This window comes from Schistocerca piceifrons, chromosome 4 (assembly GCF_021461385.2).
Source record: "Schistocerca piceifrons isolate TAMUIC-IGC-003096 chromosome 4, iqSchPice1.1, whole genome shotgun sequence".
NCBI lineage: Eukaryota > Metazoa > Arthropoda > Insecta > Orthoptera > Acrididae > Schistocerca > Schistocerca piceifrons.
This window is the reverse complement of record NC_060141.1, coordinates 134,120,696-134,141,348: the sequence shown is the minus strand read 5'-3', so window position 1 is coordinate 134,141,348 and position 20,653 is coordinate 134,120,696. Positions and strand designations below refer to the sequence as shown.

The 20,653-nt window shown below is 42.3% G+C and overlaps 1 protein-coding gene across 3 annotated transcripts in view; it reads right to left on the bottom strand.

The window, feature by feature from the left end:
* LOC124796357 (cell growth regulator with RING finger domain protein 1-like) overlaps positions 1-20,653 on the bottom strand; it is a 416,632-nt gene that overhangs the window by 31,565 nt on the left and 364,414 nt on the right. For 2 of the 3 annotated variants that reach the window (XM_047260510.1, XM_047260511.1), the window contains exon 3: positions 2,427-2,474. The exons of the other annotated variant lie outside the window; for it this stretch is intronic. In XM_047260510.1, coding sequence (XP_047116466.1) covers positions 2,427-2,474 — 48 coding nt within the window. The remainder of the gene's footprint in view (positions 1-2,426; positions 2,475-20,653) is intronic. 3 annotated transcript variants of the gene reach the window in all.

Sequence of the window (20,653 nt, the reverse complement as noted above, 5' to 3'; positions counted from 1 at the left end):
ACTGTTCCAAAAATATTACATTCTGTCACTTAACATGCCATCAACGGCCTTCTCGTGCTCAGTGTAGATGAAAAAAATGCGAGGTTTCTGGACTGGAAGGCGATGCAATGGCAATCTACTCGTATGTAATGACAACATACTCGTATAGCGTAAAGCGCAGCGCCCTAACTAGTGAGACGAGGATACGGTAACATACAAAACAAAGTTTACACAATTCACAGACAGATGGCGCTTTCAACTTCCGTCCACAGCATTAGGTTAACTGAAGATTGTGGTGACCTGAAGAGCTTCCGGCCACAAAATTAAATACAATTAACTTGCTGAATCACAATAAACAGCGGACTCCGTACGAAGAGAGAAACTTAAGGAAAGAGGAAGGCGTCACTGTGGCATACGTGTGACTAGTCCCAGTCCGTAGCGAAACATGCCAGACCACTGACACAGGCAGGTCCAGAAACTGTGTTTGGGCTCTAGCGTGGATTCAACACAGTACATGAACCTCCAACGTTCGTTGTAGCCATGCTGACAAGATGTCTGGCACCTTGCGTTGCCTGTAGCAGTGCATCTTTCCACAAGCGGCAATGAAATTTTGTTCGATTTTCAAGCGGGAATATATCGTATATACTAGACAGGATATACTGTATGTCTGAGCTAAACAAAGACAAATATTACTGAAGAATTGTCTGATTGGTAGTAGTGCAAATGGAATAAAGTGACGCAAGGGTAATGATACACGGCCTCAGAGCTGCTGAATGGCACAGGCTCATGTGAGTACGCTACCTGCAGAGGATGACTGCTTACTTGCTCATTCTCACGGCGAATACGACATTCAGGGCTGACTTCTACAGCATTCAGCACTGTTACGAAAGAAGATGGTGTGGGGAATATTTGTGTTATTGCTTCAGTGTATACGTTCACATCAAAACTAGTGTATGATGACGCTTTCGACAATGGGACTTTGATTAGGTTGTTTCTTTAATTCCTACATAGCAGCTTGCATTGAATTATTATATAACACGTAAATCCCTTAAAACGTCTCGATGCTTACAATGATGGCTGTTTGATATGGAAGCACTTAAGGCCACATAAATAAGTAAAAGGCATTAAATACAGTGAGGTGAAGTAACAATGTGTGGTCTGATGCGAGGTCAGTATGGAGTAAGATCTGCTAACTACTGGTTCCATTCACATATCACTGTCCTACAAGTGTCCCTGTGCGAACCGACCGAAATGCCATGTTGTGAAGCGTCCGTTCCCCGAAGACGGACACCGAGCGAGGTGACGCAGTGGTTTAAAGAACTCTATTCTCATTCGAGAGGACAGCAGTTAAAATCCCCGACTGACCATGCAGATTTAGCAGTCATGTGGTTTCGCTGTTGGCTGGAATGGATGCCTGTAAGGTTCCTTTGATACGTACATGTACGCCTTTTGTCTACAATGTTAATCGGTTACTTCGCCAGTGTACATCACGTAACACATTTTATGAGGTACGAATTCTCCGCGGGACATGCACTGTAGATAGCATATTTAAGTGATCGTAACACTGAGACTGAGTTCTAGTCCAGTCGATAGCCAGAAAATCGATGATGACCAGTGGTATTAACATTAGGTTTACAACTTAGCTTTCGCCATTTTGCAGTAGATGGAAGTAGCAGCACGTGGTGGTGCAGGTGGTAGATCGTAAGTGTCATACAATAAGCTTAAGCATTTAATACAACGCCGTCAAAATATTAGACGATTTGTGATTGCATCGTACAGTTACTCTCCAGAATTGTTTCAACGCTTCAAGGACGGTGCTTTTGATCTCTAAGAGAGAAGGTTTTCGAAGCTGTTGAAATCGATGGAAACAATCACAGGAGATAGTTGTCGAAAGTAGGTGGATCATGTGAGCGGAGCACTGGAAGACAAATTGCCCGAACACAGCGATAGACATGAAAAGGTGACGTTTCAGCATGACAGTGCTCGACCCTGTGTCGCAAAACCAGTCTTCCCACATTGCCCCCTCTGACTAGCACTTTTTTCGATCAGTAACATCCGGCCTGGCTGACCAGCGCCTCCGTTCATAAGAGTAAAAGTAAAATGCAATCGATCCATGGATCTCTTCAAAAGACGTCCAGTCCTTCCGCCACAGGATTTGAATGCTGCCCGAAATATGGGAGAAAGTAGTGGCCAGCGATGGCAAATATTCTGAATCGTAAATTTTTGTAATTTTTTTTACACTGATGCCTCGAACTTCGAGAAAGAACCGCAGAAGCAAAGTTGTGGACATAATAGTAGTAAAAAAAAGGTAAATTGTTTTACTCTTGATTTAGTTTTAGTCACACTATTTTCCTTCAGAATTAAACTCGGAGATCCAAAGTTGAAATATTAAACTTAGTATTATCTCTTGACCGTTTGATTGTGCTTTATAAGTAGTACTTACTAACCTAGCAAATTTATTGCAGTTTGGATGCCAGAACTCGTGAAGCTCATACCTGGAACAAAAGAAAGCGTTTCATTGACAGAACAGGATGCTTCCTTATAATCAAACATTATAAATTAGCATGAAAAGTGTGGCAAGGCTCTATTAACTGCTTCATTAACGAAGATTACAGTTTATTGGTATGACCATTTTCGGGCAAATTAGTTCATCTTCAGGTCTAAAATATGCAGAGTATGATAGCTATCATACTCTACAAATTTTAGATCTGAAGACAGCTCAATTCCTATAAAACCAGCCATATTTTTATAAGAATTATACCTAAATTTAGTTGGTCAACATCCTGCAGAAACCGCTTTAGAAAAAAACCTTGTTTCTGACAACTGATTCAGAATACTTAAATTTATTCACTAGCTGTTACCCGCAAGTCACTAGTTTTGTTATGGTAAGTAAGGTGCTGTACATGCAATAAGGCCAGGAGCTGCTCTCACTTGCGGCCTTTTCCGGTAAACACAGCTATTGATGTGCCCCCCCTCCCCCCTGCCCACCCTTCACTCACTACCCCGAGCCCACCCTTCACTCTCCACCCCGAGTTGGCTGTTCGCACCATAGATCCTCAACCGGGGTCGCCTTGAGCAACTAGCCGTGGTACTGGAGTCGGCATAGTTCCACATGCCTGTCGGTACCTTCCAGAACTTCACTGACACACTTCTTCCTGCTCGTCTGCGCTGCAAAAGAGAAGTTATTCAGGCATCTAACAGTTAAACTAGTGTTAACTGGATCAATGAATTCATGTAAGGTTGTTATAGTCAAGTGTTATAATAAACATGCCTGAGCGTCAGCACTGTTTTGGCTCCAACGATAAACATTGTGGATTAGCGCTATTTTATTCTCTTTTATTTCTCTCCATTCGTTTGTTTATTTTTACGAAAGGTCACAGTGTAAATTTACTGAAAGAAGTAAAAAGCAGGTGGTAATGTCAGTGAAGGTCAAGATTAGATTAGATTAGTTTTTCGTTCCATAAATCCGTGCTGAGGAGATCCTCGTGGATGTGGAACATGTCAATTTTTTTAAGCTGAAATAACAATACTTACAGTATGAATATATACAATAAATCATTTGTTTCTATTAAAAAATTCATCAATGGAGTAGAAGGAGTTGGCCACTAGTAAGTCTTTCAGGCTCCTTTTAAATTGATCTTTATTTATACCTAAATTTTTTATGTTTGCTGGCAAATTATTGAAGATGAGTGTTCCTCAGTAGTGGACCCCTTTTTGAACTAAAGTAAGTGCTTTTAAGTCCTTGTGCAGATCATTTTTGTTCCTCGTATTGTATGTATGAACTGAGCTGTTTGTTGGAAAATGAGATATATTATTTAGGACAATTTCATTAAGGAGTTAATACACTGAGAGGCAGTAGTTAGTGTGGTGTCACCGCCAGACACCACACTTGCTAGGTGGTAGCTTTAAATCGGCCGCGGTCCATTAGTACATGTCGGACCCGCGTGTCGCCACTTTCAGTGATAGCAGACCGAGCGCCACCACACGGGAGGTCTAGAGAGACTGACTAGCACTCGCCCCAGTTGTACGGACGACGTAGCTAGCGATGCACACTGACGAAGCCTCGCTCATTTGCAGAGCAGATAGTTAGAATAGCCTTCAGCTAAGTCAATGGCTACGACCTAGCAAGGCGCCATTAGCAGTATATTGTCTGAAACTATAGAGTCTCACTTGTATCGTCAATAGCGATCTACCAAGGATGGATTAAAGTTAAGTATTCCAGCAGCTACGTACTTTTCTTTATAGCATTCATTACGTATCCTGTTTCAGACCTCACGCCCATCTGCGTGAGCTTAGCGCGTGCCTTTCGGCTACTTCCGAGTGGCGTGGCTGTCTTGTTACGCCACAACAGTTAGTATACCCAGTTCTTTGAAGAGGTTTCTACAGGACTTCCGTGAATTTACTCCACAAATAATACGTATTACACCCTTTTGGACTCTGGAAACTTTTGACTTTAAGAGTTACCCCAAAATATTATACCATATGACATTATGGAATAACAGTATGCAAGCTTTTTCATTTTTATGTCGCCTATGTCTAACACTCGAATTGCAAATACAGATTTGTTAAGGCGTTTCTGTAGTTCTGTGGTGTGCTCCTCCCAACTGAATTTATCAAGTTGTAATCCCGGGAATTTAAGACTGTCAACGTCTATCTGGTCTTCTTCATACTTTATGCATATGCTGGGTGGAAACCTCTTACAGGTTCTGAATTGCATGTAGTGAGTCTTTTCGAAGTTCAGTGTCAGTGAGTTGGCTTTAAACCATTTATTAATATCCATGAAAATACCATTAACAGATCGTCATTTGCAAACAAAACGAACTCTGCTTCTGGCAGTGTAACTGATGAGAGATCATTAATGTACACAAGAAAAAGCAATGGCCCTAAGATGGATCCTTGTGGGACACCACATGTAATTTCTTCCCATTCTGATGATGACTGATGACTTAATTCAGTAGTCCCTTGCACTGACAACCTTTTTTTCCTGTTACGTGTTATGACTTGAACCATTTTGCAGCACTGCCTGTGACACCATAGAATTCTAATTTACTTAAAAGGATGTTGTGGTTCACACAATCGAATGCCTTGACAAATCACAGAAAATACCTGCTGCTTGTAACTTGTTATTTAATGAATTAAGCACATTTTCACCGTTGGTGTAAATAGCCTTCTCGATATCAGAACCCTTCAGAAATCCAAACTGTGTTCTTGATAATATGTTAGTTGTGGTCAGATGGTTGAGAAACTGCCTGTACATTACTTTTTCAAAAATTTTTGAGAATGCTGACAAAAAAGAAATCGGTCTGTAGTTTTATGGTATCTCTTTATCCCATTTCTTGAATAGAGGCTTAACATCTGCATATTTTAGTCAGTCAGGAAATGTCGCAGTTATAATTGACTGGCTACACAAGTAACTTAGAAATGTACGAAACTCACAAGAACATGCCTTAATTAACTTTCTTGATATTTCATCACAACCACTAGAATGCTTTGTTTTTAAAGATTTTATTATGGAAATTATTTCTTTTGGTGAAGTGAGTGACATATTCATGTACCTGAAGCTGTTTGTAAAGGCTAGTTTTAGATATTCAAGGGCATTATTTACTGATCCTGACAATCCCATTCTATCAGCAACTTGTTAACTAGATTTGCCACACTATGCCCATCGGTTACTAATGTGTCATCTACCCTTAGTGCAATTTGCTCCTGTTCCTTTCTGGTTCTACCAGTCTCTTCTTTCACTGTATCCCATATTGTTTTTATGTTGTTCCATGACATTGCTGTCTTCTTCTCGTAGTGCATTTGTTTAGATGTCTGAATTACCTTTTTTAATATTTTACAGTATTCCTTGTATTTAGCTAAATCGTCAGCATTGGAGCTATTCTTGGTCGGCAGATACATTTTCCTTTTTGTCTTACAAGAAATCTTTATTCTTTGTGTAATCCATGGTTTTATTATAGACTTCTGTTTAATTTGAGTAACTTTTAGGGGAAAATAGTTTTCAAACATTTACCACGTAAATGTACATTTTTTCAGTTTTCATGGAGAGGCCTTAGCGCTATGTTTTCCTTTACAAATGCCAAGGGCCTTATCGACCATACGCCTCTTGTACGACCCTCTACCACTTCGTTCGAGTCCTCCCTCGAGCTTGTGTGTGTGTGTGTGTGTGTGTGTGTGTGTGTGTGTGTGTGTGTGTTGTCCATAGTGTAAGTTAGGTAGGTTAACTAGTGTGTAGACTTAGGGACCGATGACCTCTGCAGTTTGGTCCCATAAGACCTTACCACAAATTTTCACTTCTTTCTGACGAGTGCCCTTTTTGTCCATTTGGTGTCCATTCTAGCTGTGTCCTGGCCGATGTTATTTCGCCATCTGATTCTCGGTTTTCCCCCTTTCTTTCTTTCTTTCCAGATAATGTTCTGCAGAATGATATTGTAGCCAGGCTATTTTCATCAGGCTATTTTCCGTCATTCTTCCTATACGGCCTGCCCAGTTGAACCATCTTTAGCACTTCGACGATATTACAGTGTTTGTACAGCTCTCGATTTTTCCTTCGTCTCTAACCTTCCATTTCATGATATTTTCATCGTACCCAAATCCAAACATTGTGATTGGTATTCTACTTTTAAATATTAATAGTTTTTCTTCATTTTTATTTGTAAATACAAGTGCTCTTTTCCTTAAAATTTTGCTAAAACTAAAAAGTTTTGTTCGCTGTGGTAGATATTTCTTTTGCTGTTCTAATGCCTGGTGTTCAAAAGGACTCCTTAAGTACTTGAAGCGTTCGTATGTCTTTAAAGTGACTTCATCTACAGCGAATGGTGTATCACTTCAAATTTTTTACTTATGCCCAGATATTCTTCATTAACACGTAACCCCTTTTGTTGCATCATTCTGATTAATTTCTTTCTAAAATTACTTATTAATGCTAATCATCTGCGTACGCATGTCTAATCATATTCATGCCCTGCAGTTGGATCCCTTGCAGATTAGTTTCAGTAAATTCTCCGCGATCTTCTACCGCCTTAGAGTTAGTAAGAGTATATGATGGACGATATGCTTAATTAGTGTTGTGACTATACTTAACAAAAACTGAAATAGTTTCTTTCAGAGTGCTTTACACACATTGAATTTTAGTTCATTCACGTGTAAAGTTTTAATATCCAGTATTTTGCTTTATAATGCCAAAGAAAACACGAAAGGTCGGAAACACTTATATTAATTTAATCACTAGAGAACAAGTGACTCAAAATTACGCCGTCGTCTGTTAGCACTTACTGTAGGGCAACTCTGTTTACTCCAGTGAAGAGCGTCTTACACAACCTCTTCAAATAAACGTTTCAAGTCTATTTATAACCGATATTAGCACTCCCAGAAATAACTTTCACTTTACAGCGGAGTATTTCCAGATTTGAAACTTACTGGCAGATTAAAATTGTGTGCTGGACCGGGATTAACCATGTTTGGAGAGTAGGAAGTACAGCTGTAAAGGCGGGTCATGAGTCGTACCTGTGTAGCTCTGCCGATACAGCATTTGCAATAGAAAGGCAAAGGTTCATAGTTCAAACTGCGACCCTGTTCCAGCGACTAATTTAATCCAAAGAAAATGGAGTGTTTTCAAAAATAGTTACCCTCCCAATACTCGGCTCTGCCGATTTAGGAAACTTACGGGAAACTGAAATCTGTTGAGAGACTTTTGAAGCCCGCCCGTACTGGCCGTGAGTGGAGTGTCTTCGACAGGTGCCGCGACGTCGCGTGACCCGGCTGCGCAGTGTGTCACCAGCGCGGCGGCTGCGTGGGCGGCAGCCCTGCCCCTAGTTTCATCACCTGCCGCTTGTCCGCACCACCTGCCCCTCCACCGCCGTAATGTCAGACTCAAGTTCGCTACGTTCTGTGTACATCGTTTTGCCGTATACAGACTGCTGCATAACACATTACTTTTACTTTTGATGCTTCTCTCCCGTTTATTAGGCCCAACCGAATCTTTCTCGGCACTTCACACAGGCGGATCTGATATGAAAAAATTAGTAAATATTAGACTGGCACACGTTGCGCAATAACTTATTAAGTGGGATCTTTATGTGCTTAACAGTTTTGGGATGGCATTTCAATACAAAGCATTTGAACAAAAAATAATACGAATATCTAGAATGCCACGCTGTCATAAGACTTTGTTGTGTCCAATGTACCGCCCCAACAGACTCACCCGAAGTTGGTCAAGACTGAAGGACATTTCTCTACTTCCAAATAACTTGGAAGGTCGATATCAAGTGTGGCTCCTTTTTCTTGAGGATAGTAAACGTGAAGTATGGTTTTCAACTTCTTCCCTGATGCTTGAGGCATTTGTTGAGTTCTGGACGAAGGCGTAAAATAATTTCCCAGCTACGTTTGGACTGTTCTGAAAATAACCGAACTGGGGTTGCAGATTTACTAATGTGGATGAGAAGACACCACAAGTCGATTTTATCTCCCGTAATTGTGGTCCTTGTTTTCGAAAAATTGAAATTGTCTTTCTTACTGATTGGCCCTTTCCGGTAATTCGAATACTGCTCGTTTTCTAGTCCAAGTGAGTGGAAAACATATACGAAAAGCCGGTGACTTTCAAAGGCAAGGCTTCTGGACGTTGCAGATGGCTATGGATATCTAAGAATTTTGATGTACAGAATGGGAAAATTTTTATACCAATGAAGACGTTATGGGAGCTATTAATGGTTATTTCGCTTACTTTCCAGGACTGTCCTTCGGGAATATAATCTATTCACTGGAAAAAAAACCCTAAGGGAGAAGCTATGATTTAGTGCACTTTCGGTCAGTGTAACCTGAGAAATTTTCTCCTTGCACACAATTTTAACTGAAATTGTTGTTGTGGTTGTGGTTTTCAGTCCTGAGATTGGTTTGATGCAGCTCTCAATGCTATTATTCTTCATAAAATGCATGTCTTACAAAAATCATCGAATTTCGTTCTGAGCCATTCCTATATTGAACAAAAACAGTTAAGAGAAAGCTGTTGAGAAATTCAAGATGATTATCAACAACTGGCGGCAAGATTGGATGTTCATCCTCAACATAACGAAATTTCACTGCACAGATGTCTGAAAAAAATTCATGTATGTAATTTGGTTAAATGATCTACGACCAACCAGTGGAATCTCTCGCAACTCTCCAGTATCTAGTGTGATCATCCCGAGGATTTCAAGGTTAAACGACAATATAAATTCACAAGAAGATCGATTACAACTCTCTTGTCCGACAGTTTGCCTAGCCTTTATCGACGATATGAGATTCCTACCACCAGCACTAAGAAACAGAGGAGATTCAAAGAAGAGTTAGGTGATTCCTTAAGGGTTTGTTTACCCCAAACTTCTGAATGTTTAAGCAGGAGATGCAAACATGAAAGACTGTGTGTTACATAAAAGCTTACTCTTCAAATTCAGATTGCATGTTCCACATAGTCTACAAACATTAATTCCTCTTGCATGCATATCAGTTAATGTGAAATTCGAAGAGATACTGGCCTGCCTCACCTGGAAGACATTTTATAAGACTAATAAATGCTTACGCGAGTACACTTCTGTATACGAGACACAGGCGACTAAATGTCTAGGTTAATTTCTTCTTTCAGTGAACACAAAATGTTATACTTTGTGTAACTTCGTAAATCTTGCATCCGTTGCTCTTAATTGTTTCTACTTTCACGAAAATTTAGTGTCTTTCGGGTTTTATATCGTTCAAATAATTATATTATTTTCAGGTGCTGCTTGGAGAAATTTATTCCACTAAGTTATATTACCGCAGGTAATTTCTAAATTGTACTGATAAAGTTTCGTACAATTAAGATTATACTCACATATGTGTGACATTTTCTCGATTGCCCAACACACGACCATTTTCTTCTGAAGAAAATATTCCGAATTGCTAAAGCTTCTTCATTCTTTAAATATCTATACCGACAAATGGCTCTGAGCACTGTGGGACTTAACTTCTGAGGTCATCAGTCCCCTAGAACTTAGAACTACTTAAACCTAACTAACCTAAGGACATCACACACATCCATGCCCGAGGCAGGATTCGAACCTGCGACCGTAGCGGTCGCGCGATTCCAAACTGTAGCGCCTAGAACCGCTCGGCGACACCGGCCGGCTATCTATATCGACATTTCGATACCACCACTGTGGTAATATTCACGAGCACCTTTCTTGATTGAATGAATATTTTGCCGGTGTTTTAAAACTGCTATTTTAAGCTGACACTGATTATGCAGTGTAAAAGTTTATACACGTCGAGGCAGCTAAGACAGGCCACCACAAACATGTCCAGAACAAATATATCGAGGCGCGCTTTCGCCAAGTTATGGCAGACAACGTAGTAAAATTCATGTTCCCCTGCCGACGCGAGTTATCTAAATAAATAAAAGAATAATATCGTTCAGTTTCAAAATTGCAACAGTTGCTTCAGTGACGCCGTAGGTGCGTCCTGTGTTCTCTGGACGCTCGTATGAAGCAACTACATCAGTTTATATTCAACAATGGTATCGTAAGTTAATATGGACTTCAAGGGATGCGATCTGTGAGAAATACATACACTGACCTTCTCGGATCTGTTTGTGAACGCAGATGCTGAAATTCTGAATGCTATGTACGTATCCTCTTAAGATCATAGCCATCGACATTAGTGCTCTTCCTGGAATTTGCTTACTTCTGAGAATAAGAATGTTTTGTCCGAATAACGCACAGATGAAGCTGCACAGTGAGACAACTCTGGCCAACTATCCACCTAAGGATATCGATGTTTAATTCTACATTACACTGTTGCGTTATTTGCATTAAAAATTTTCGGAACTTTGCAAAGATAGAAAAATATAAGTGATTCGCCACTGAAATTTACACAATCATGGTCTCCAAACCTTGAAATATTGGCAACCCAGAAACGTCGGAATAGAGGTAAGTATAGCGAATAAGTCCGAATCCACAAAATTATGATCGCAAAGCAGCTAGTTTAGTGGCAAAAGGCAGTCCAGTCCATGGCAGTCAATAACAAATTCGACTATGTCTCTGAATTCTCAGTTACGTACGCTTGTAAATGATTGAAACTCAGTAAAGCAGCGACGCGAGTTTCTAGTGGACTGCACCCAGAATTTGATGTTTCCCTCGTCTTTACGCCGACTGCCACACAAACGGGTGCCCTATAAACCCAGCGGCCTGGTATGAAGTATCCTGATCAGAGCTGCCTCGCAGCGACTGACACACGCGGATTCGTGCCACCCTTCTCTGTATGCAGCAGCCACACCTGCCGCTGAAGGTCGCGTGCCCAGCAGAATGCAGCACTCCCTCTGCCCGCTGCCGAACTCTGTAAAATCCCCTCCTCGCTTAACACTGAATTATCGACCGTGTACCAGAATGGAGTGTTCTTTTCCTAATGCTGGAACGTAACTCTCGTTACACGCTCGCTGTCTACAGGCTGTCAACCAAGACAGACAGTTCAAGTCTGATAATTAGTCACATGATTAATAATCATTCTTACGTAAGAAAGCAGCCAGAGCTGTGCATTCTATCTTATCTGCATGCTTATTTGTGGCGAACATTCTCTCAGGCCAGAGTTAATCGCTGCATTATTACTCTGACACACACTCAAAAAATTTACAAATATAATTCCTATCTACGATGGACGGCGGAAAGCGTGTAATTGTTACAACTACTCATAACACTCACGGAGCCAATTTCTGACTCATGTGGTTTCTTCAAACAAACGGTGGTTTAGTTCGCGCAGCGCATAACGAACTAAAAATCCTCTGAAAATTGAACTATTTTCAACTGAAGTCCTACAGGAAAAGTGAAATCGATGACCTAGCAATAAAGACGGTGGCCACTGTGTAACTCAATGGCTGCAACTCCATGTTTTAGTAACCCGACCCGTACTGATAAAGCTAAACCTTCTGACATTCAGCGAATTTCATTTTAAGTTACTGGAAATGGCAACTTAATTTTTGTAACGCAGAAGCTAAAATACATTCTCACAAGAAGCAACAGTACCGCAATGTACCTTGATTCGTCAGTTCAGTCTTTCCTCATTCGATTTGAGCCGAATTTTATCTATGGTATGACTGATCACGAATAGTATAGTATTGACTTACCACGTACCGTATTGCGTGCCGTCTGTCCAAGGTCCAACTGCTGTTGAGCAACATTGACTCCTCCCATACACACTTGAATGACCAAGCCCCTTGACCTTGGTGGCAGCTTTTATTTTTATTCGTTGATTTATTTATCGTGGGAAGGTTAGGGTCACTGTCCAGCTCGGGAGCTCAGCCAACGCTACATGTAAGTTTATCATCGTTTCCAGATCTGGTATTGCGATGCCGTCGAGAAGACAATTCAGAACTAAGTAATTTTTTATGGGACTTCCTTGGATATGTCCTAGGTTTTGCGCTCATATAACTACTGAAAAGAGATCGTCAAACATGTGGACGTTTTAACTGTATCCAGTTGCTCGCACCATGTCATGTACGAAGTGGCTCGTGAATAGCGTAGCGCTGCAGGACTTCAAAAAATGGCTCTGAGCACTATGGGACTTAACTTCTGAGGTCATCAGTCCCCTAGAACTTAGAACTACTTAAACCTAACTAACCTAAGGACATCACACACATCCAAGACCGAGGCAGGATTCGAACTTGCGACCGTAGATGTCGCACGGTTCCAGACTGTCGCGCCTAGAACCGCTCGGCCACCACAGCCGGCTGCAGGACTTCATTTATGAAGTACGTCATGCATCTTGGCCCAATGGGCTGGCTGCGATGGAAGGTGATAAGGGAGACTCCCCATCGCACCCCCCCCCCCCCCCTTCCCATCCACCCACTCCCGCAGATTTAGTGGTAAGATGGCCCAGTGGACAATCCGTCAAAAACTGAATACAGAGAAAGCATGAAAACAGGAAGAAGCTGTACTTACCTGTGAAAAACAGAAGCAGTGAACGGTTCAGGCTCAAGATGTGCAACATGGAGCGAACTAGAGCAGCTACGGCGTCGTGGTTATTGGACCACGGTGTTGGATTGCGAAGGGGAACATCCGTATCCAAATCTCCCTCGTACCCCCATTTTCTTTCCCACAAAGTTATGAACTGTCCGTTTGGTCATTGATGTGACTGTTCGCTGTATTCAAATTTGTGTCTGTGTAGTGGTGTAAAATCCGTTTGCAACAGCGAGGTGGAAGAAAGGAACCTACAGACGTACGTATCTCGTATTTATTCTCCCCCAGTAACACAAGTTCTGACTCTTGAATCCCTTTTTTGTGATATACTTCACACCCGTTTATTTGTTGTTTCGTTTCTGTGAGAAGTCTGTGGCATTTCACCTGCTCTCACTGTTCATCACATTTACCTGTGACAGTAACATATTCTTACTACATGACACATACTATAACCGGTGTATAGTATCACATTTGCCTGAACTACAGAAGGACAACAGACACGTCAATGACTGGACGGGACGTTCATAATTTTGTGAGGAAAAAATGTATATATATATATGGGCACGGTGGAGGTTTGAACATGCATCTCCCGCTTTGCTGTCCAACACCGTATAGACACAACCACGACGCCGTGGTTCTTTTACTTCGCTCGATGTTGCATATCTTGAGCTTGTATCGTTCACCGTTTCTATTTTGCTTCTTTTTTCACAGTTCACTACACCTTTCTGTTTTCATGCTTGATCTTCCCTTTTAAGTTTTCGTCTTGCCCAAAGTGTGTGCGGCTGTCATCATGATGCTAAGAGCAAGGTCTGAGGACATCATCAGGTTACATGCCAAGTCGAACTGCCCTCTACGTCGATACGACATGATTTCAATTCTCTGACATGCTGGCTGTCAGTTGCTCATTGGTCTATTTCCAACGTTACTTCACAAGCGTGAGAATCTCTTCGTACGTGAGTACTAGCTTATTCATGGACAGAGTGGTAAGTGATATGATGTAAGACACACAAGTGCAATTTAAATTAGATGTATGATGCCTTCTGATCAATGCGGAGACTGACATAATAGCAGTAGCAGTGACCTCTATAGCTGCAGGCTCATTCCGGAATCGTGCTGACTTAATTTTGAGGCGTTGCTCGCAGGCGGTCGCTGCACGCATTACAAAGATGGAAGTGAGCTTGTCAAACTCGTTATTTTGGCGCCATTCCGACAGAAACAAATTTATTAGCCGTCCGTGCTTTGATATATTATGTAGAAAAAGAAATATATTCTTGATGATTAAAATATTCTTGCTTTAAGAAAATCACACTGTATATTTCACACGTACGTACATAGTGTATCCAAATTCTAATAAGATTTTTTTAAAAACTTTTTAAACTATCTTCTGGCGAATTGTGGCGTTAAAATTTTGAATATACGAAAGTGGCCGTATATAATTTCGCAGTGCCATTGATTGATTCATTCATTCATCGGCCACATTCCACGAATCCCACCATGAAGGAGAGCCTGCAGAACGACTCTACAGTGTTATGTTGCTCATTGGAAAATTTCGACTTTTTACAGCTGCTTTGTCCTAACTCCGAACAAGCGTATAAAATGATTTCAGGTGTCTATGCTAATGACTGCTTTGAGTCGTTCGAAAATTTACAGCTCTATTACGTCGCGGCAGACAGGGCATTTAAGTCACTCTTCCAGAATCAAGGACTAGAGTAAGTATCTCTGAAGATAACGCAGAGGAAAAAATGCTCAAAATCCTTGCAACAGATGGATCTGTTTAAAGACTTATATTGGATTGGATTTATGGGGTTCAAGGGACCAAACTATGAGGTCATTAGTTCCTCCATCCTGTATGTGTCAAGCTGGGAAGAGTCCTCAGAGAAATAGGACACAGAAGATAAATCCTGTTGAACCTTATTGTAACCGAGAATCAATAAAACCAAGAGATAAAAGGGAGAAGTAAGAGAGGAGTAAGAGGTCAAAAGGTGGGCGAGTTGCTCCGACCAGAAAGCCGCCGGAGACTCCCACCCATGTTATGCAATTAGAGACTCCCACTCTGCATCTGACCCGTGTGCCCTCACATTCCATTACCACAAGAAAACTAGCAATGTTGACGAGTTGATAAAATCTTAGAAAAGAGAACAACTATAACGAGACAGTAAACCAAAGACATATGCAAAAGGATAAGAAAAATTAAAAAGGTGCGAAGGGTAGGAGCCAGGCTAGATAACCTGCGCCGAAGCAGGAGATGGGACATCCCACTAATCTTTGAAGCGGCCGATATGCCACGCCTCACAGAGAGGAATAGTAACCATCTTCATGGGCAACATGAAGACCAAATCAGCCGCTCTGGCGTCATCTGGTAGCACCAGAGGCAGTGTGTCAGCAAGTCAAAAGGTTGCTATAAGGTGGGCCAACTGGGATAGTCCAATACGATGTGGGACACCATCAGATGGACACCACACAGACAGTGGGATAGATGTTCACTTCGTAGCATGTGGTCATGTGACAGCCAATGTACCCAATGCAAAGCCAACAAACGGTAGGTTCGCTACGAGAAGCATGACGAGAACACTGCCACAATCACGGTCGTCATCCCCTTTACTGCTCACAGCTCATTCAAAGACACTAGGGTACACCAATCTGTGTTCCAAGCCTTTAACAGTTGGTGGCACAGAGCCAACTAAAGGTCCAGTTCCAGTGCACCTGTCTCCAAAATTGGCATCCTGGTGGCCAACTTGACCAGTCAATTACCAAGTTCGTTCCTGGGATCTCAACGTTACCTAGGACCAACGAACAGGCAACCGACCATCCAGCTCGAGAGAGGGCAGAAAGGAGATCCTCGATAGTCACAACCAGAGGGTGTCGAGGGTAGCACTGCTAAATAGCATGGAAACTACTCAGGAAGTCACTGCCAATTAACTAAGTCTCACTGTCGCAAGACCAAATGCGACTTTGGACTCTAGTGTTGGTCATCAATTCTGCAGTGAATACACCGCTTCCAACCCAGCAGGGAGTGTACTTCACTGCACCTCGCTTGTCTTTAGGCAAAACCAGTTTGTTGGCTGTAGAGCAATCAGTGTATACTGCTTAGCTATCAACGTATACTGTTTCCAAACCCTGAAATGAATCAAAGCTGGGCAGGAACAAGCAGTGAAAAACCTTGGGGGGTAACAGTCTTTCAGTCCAGATGAGATGTTGAGACAGATCTAACGGGGTACCAAACACAGGGGCGTTGCAACTGTTACCTCACAAGAAGTGACAGTGGGGGAATTTACATATAAAACAGAAACACTGAACGTGAGCTGTGATCATGTCTAGTTCTGTTGTGGGAGGTGGACCTCCCTACTACGAAAGGGGGCACGATAGTTCAGATGCACAAGGCAGCAGTGAGTGTGCGTAGAGTAGTTGAACAGCTGTTTTTTGGCACCTGCTCTGTAGTGTAGGGAACCCATTCTCCACAAATAGGCTGTTCACAAGGCTGGTGCGAAAGGCACGTGTCCGAAGTTGGATCCAACAATGGTGTATCGGGTTCAGCATCTGCAACGCTGAAGGCGATTCCTGGCCATATGTCAGACTCTCATAATGAGCAGGATAAGAGCTTCTTAAGGCTGCAAACGTGTAGAGCTCTCTGCACACTAGCTGCAAAGACTTAAGGCGCGACCAGCACATCCACTTAGGTTGGCGAAGATGGGAAAGCCACGTTAGCCAACATTGAAGACCAGTCCAAAAATCAGTAAGACTACTGAGCAACTGTCTGTCGAGGTAGAGTTCTGGGTGTGGATGGACAGTATTATGTGACAGAAGTGCAAGATGCATGCCTTCACAGCTGAAAACCTGAAGCACCACGAGTGAGAGCCCAGATCTGCTCCTTTTCTATGGCACCATGCAATCAACGTTAAGCAACACCAACAGTTCAGCAGAAACAGTAAATAGAAAAAATCGTTAGCATACATGGAGGACATTGTAGAACCCACAGCTGCAGCTACACCATTGACAGCCTCTAGAAAAAGGGGCACACTCAATACAGAGTCTTGCAGACCCAGTTCTCTTATATATGGGCGGTAATGTGGGAACTACCAACTTGAACCTGGAAAGTACAGCCTGATAAGAAGTTCTGTACAAAAATCGGGAGCAGGCCCTGGAGACCCCACTCATGTAGCGCAATTAGGTTGTTATGACACCATGTGGTGTTGTAAGCCTTTTGCAGATCTAAGAAGACAACAGTAAGGTGCCGATGCTGGTCAAAATCTGACTGGATAGCAGACTCGGAGCAGATCAATTTGTCAGCAGTGGAACAGTCTGGCAAAAACAATACGGGGCAGAGCCAAAAACCCCAATAATCTAGGAATCAACATGGCCAGTTGCTCACCATACATTCAAGCAACTTAAAGAGAACATTAGAGAGACTAATTGGCGTTTCAGTACCATGACAATCATGCTTTCTCGCCATTGAAGTGGGAACTCATACTGCTCCAGATACAGCTAAAAGTGGCAAAGATATGATAGTGGCAACCACCGACATATTTGAGCATTTAGCTGTGAATGAGGTCTGCTGCTGAAGCCGTGCCAGGGCAAAGGTTTAGGGTCCTCAGAAATTCTCACTCATGAACGGAACATTATATGACTCCAGGCAGCGTGTTAGTGAAGGCTAAGTGAATTCGTTCCATCTGCTGTTTGAGGTCACGAAATACTGGCTGATAATTCTCAGACCCTTAGGTTCGAGCATAATGCAGAGCAAAATGTTTGGCGACAGCATCTGGGTCAATGTATACAATACCATTCAGGGAGATGCCAGATACACATGCAGGAAGACTGGTGTCCAAAGAGGCAGCAAACCTTTGGGCAAACCTACAAATGGTCCAATGGTAACATACCACTGTCTCTGTCATGTTATTAGGAGGCAGACCCAGGCATGAACCTCTTTAAAGGCAATTAAGTGCTCCATAAATGGAGTCGCTTATGGCGTTAGAGACCCCATCTGTGATCTCTACTGGCCACGGCAATTTCTGAAGTCCACCAAGGTACTATCTACGGATGGGGCGATCCAGAGGAACAAAATCGCTAAGTCTGCTGTTGATAGAGTGGCTGTGCTTGTGCTCTGTACAGCTGCATCGATACCTCCACGTGGTGGAGTGCTAGCGGTGACAACAGGCAAAGGTAATCCATTCAGCAATTTTGACAGCCCATTGGGGTGGATGCCAAGGCGACTGTCATGCAAGTCATAATGGACTCTTCATTCTTCAAATAGAAATATCAATCGCCAAATAAAATCCACATGCCATTTTGAAGTGTTTGTGGGCGCCAGTATTCCAGAGACAAAGATCGAGCTCTGCGAGCAAAGTTTGGATAACTTTACCAGGGACAGTGGTCGTAGGACTGCCCCACAAAGGATTGTGGGTGGAGGGAGCTGAGAAATCAGTGCATACAATGCGCTCTGAGAAACTTCACCATTGGGAGGGAGATACGCACTACAGATGGTAAAATCCAGAGATATCCTCTCACGAACAGGCACAACCTCCAAAGTCTGAGTGACATGGTCGCTGGAGTCCAGAACGTGTGTGCAAACTCCACCCAATACTCTGTCATAGTCAGCTCAATTCCTGAAATAGCCCTAATAGCCGCAGAGGGCAGGGATGCTCAGTTCTGGGAACCCAGTTTCCTGGAGAAAGATGCGGAAACCAGACGTCGTAGCACAGTCATGTGGTGGAAGAAAACGCTGCAGTTCCTCTGGAGGATAACGCTATCGGCATCATACGTGAAGCGACCAGGGAGGCAGCTCAGGTACCAATAGTGTAATCCCTGCTTGGTCAGAGGCGACAGTGGTGCAGATACTTACAAGATGGCAACCGTGTTGAGGTTTCACAGTATTACTTTTGTCAGAAAGGAAGGGTGCAAGGACAGAAAAGAACATAAGGCTGAACGAACGTCGCACTGGGTGACTCGCCCCGCACTTCTGTAAAATTTAGGAGAGAAATTCTAGGTCAGATCCGACAATGGGGACCATGCAGTGAAGGATGAAAAGTTTTGTTGCGTGCCTGAAAAGAGGGGAAAAAAACGAGTGTCCGAAGTCATAAACCAACTCCAAACATCGTCGTCATCAAGAAGACCATTCAATGGAAAGGCGGAGGGGAAAAATTGAAGAAGAATGGACTTTGTAACGCCGGAAATGCATATACTCCTATTTCCATCTATTGTACTATTATTTTTTTCCTTGTTTTGTTACCTCAAGATATGACATTTCTGTCTCTTTATATATTGTAATTGTTTTACTGTTTGTATATATATATTTATGCACTTATGTCGATGTATAATTGGTTTGTTGTGTAAAGAGTATTTGTATTTTTACGCTGGGTCTTGCCTAGGGAAAACTGCTATCGAACGATTAGATCGATAGGTCGTGTGAAGAATCAAAGTTTGTAGGATCTTTGAGTAGTGTTAACTCTGCCGCGTGGAGCGCGGGCAGAGCAGTCGGGGTCTGGCTGGAGTAGCGAGTGGGGCAGGTGTTGTGTGACGCTCCCGCGAGTTGCCGCGCTTTCGGGGTTTGGCAGCATGTAATTGCGCTCGACTCGCGATGATAGTTTCTGACATGGTGTCGCGGACGGGAAGCATTAGCTGGCGCACATCAAGAGCCCGTTTCGCCTGGTGACCGTGTCGAGAAGAAGGCGCGCCAACATCCAGCTTCTGCAACAGCGACGGCCGACAATGAGTGACTGTCGCCACCTCCTCGATCGACGGCTTCAAACCTTCAATCAACCAACAAGGAAGACTAAAAGCACGTAAAGTTTCAGAACTGTATGGCAGACCTCAGCTTTTCAAATTGTTCCATTCGCCTCGCAAAATTACAGCAACTTAGCATGAACCTTTGTTGCTCATTGTCCCAATTGCATTGCCAAGCAGGGTCCCTTCCTTTTCCGAAATGAACCCGAGTGTCGTTGAAATTCAAACGCCAGCATTAAAATAATATAATTAGATTTCACTGCTTTAATTTCAAAGTTCAGTAGCTGGCTACCAAATTTAGGTTACACGAGCACAAATTTAGAGTGCGAGTTTTGTTAGCATATTTTTGCTTACCTGTGACTGCAGCTCAGCTTGGTACGTACTAAATTTTACTATTGTTAATAGTTCAGAATCATTTAATTCAAGTTCAAAGTTAAATCTCTTGTTTCTAAATTGCGTAGAGTCAAGTTGCTTTTGAAATGATTGTTGAGGTAGTCCAAGGCTAACCGTATTTTACTGGATTTCGATGTGCTTCAGAAAGAAAGCTCACTATTAACTTCAGTCACTAAATTAACTTTCGATTTTCCGGTTTTATTAATTCTTTTGCTAAATTAAGTCAGAGTGTAGCGAAATTTATTACTTCTGACAAACTTTCAGTTTTCACACTACACGTGTCAACCTTCAGTTGCCACGCTTCTAGTGTTAATTATATGTGTAATAACCTTTCTTTTTCAGTTACTATAGTAATTGTCCTTAGGACTGGCGACCGTGATTTCCCCCAAATCTCAAACACCTAATTACCGCTACTTAATTGTTAACGTAACGGCTGCACATTTACTTTCCTTATTAACTTTACCCCTTTTCAAAATTAATTTCCACCAGTTTCATTAGCACATTTCCTTTCATTTAGATGTAACCCTTTCCTCCCTCTTTACCGACAGGTTAACTTCGGAGACGATTGCTTTTCCAAAACTCCCATTAGGTACACGCGGTTTCAT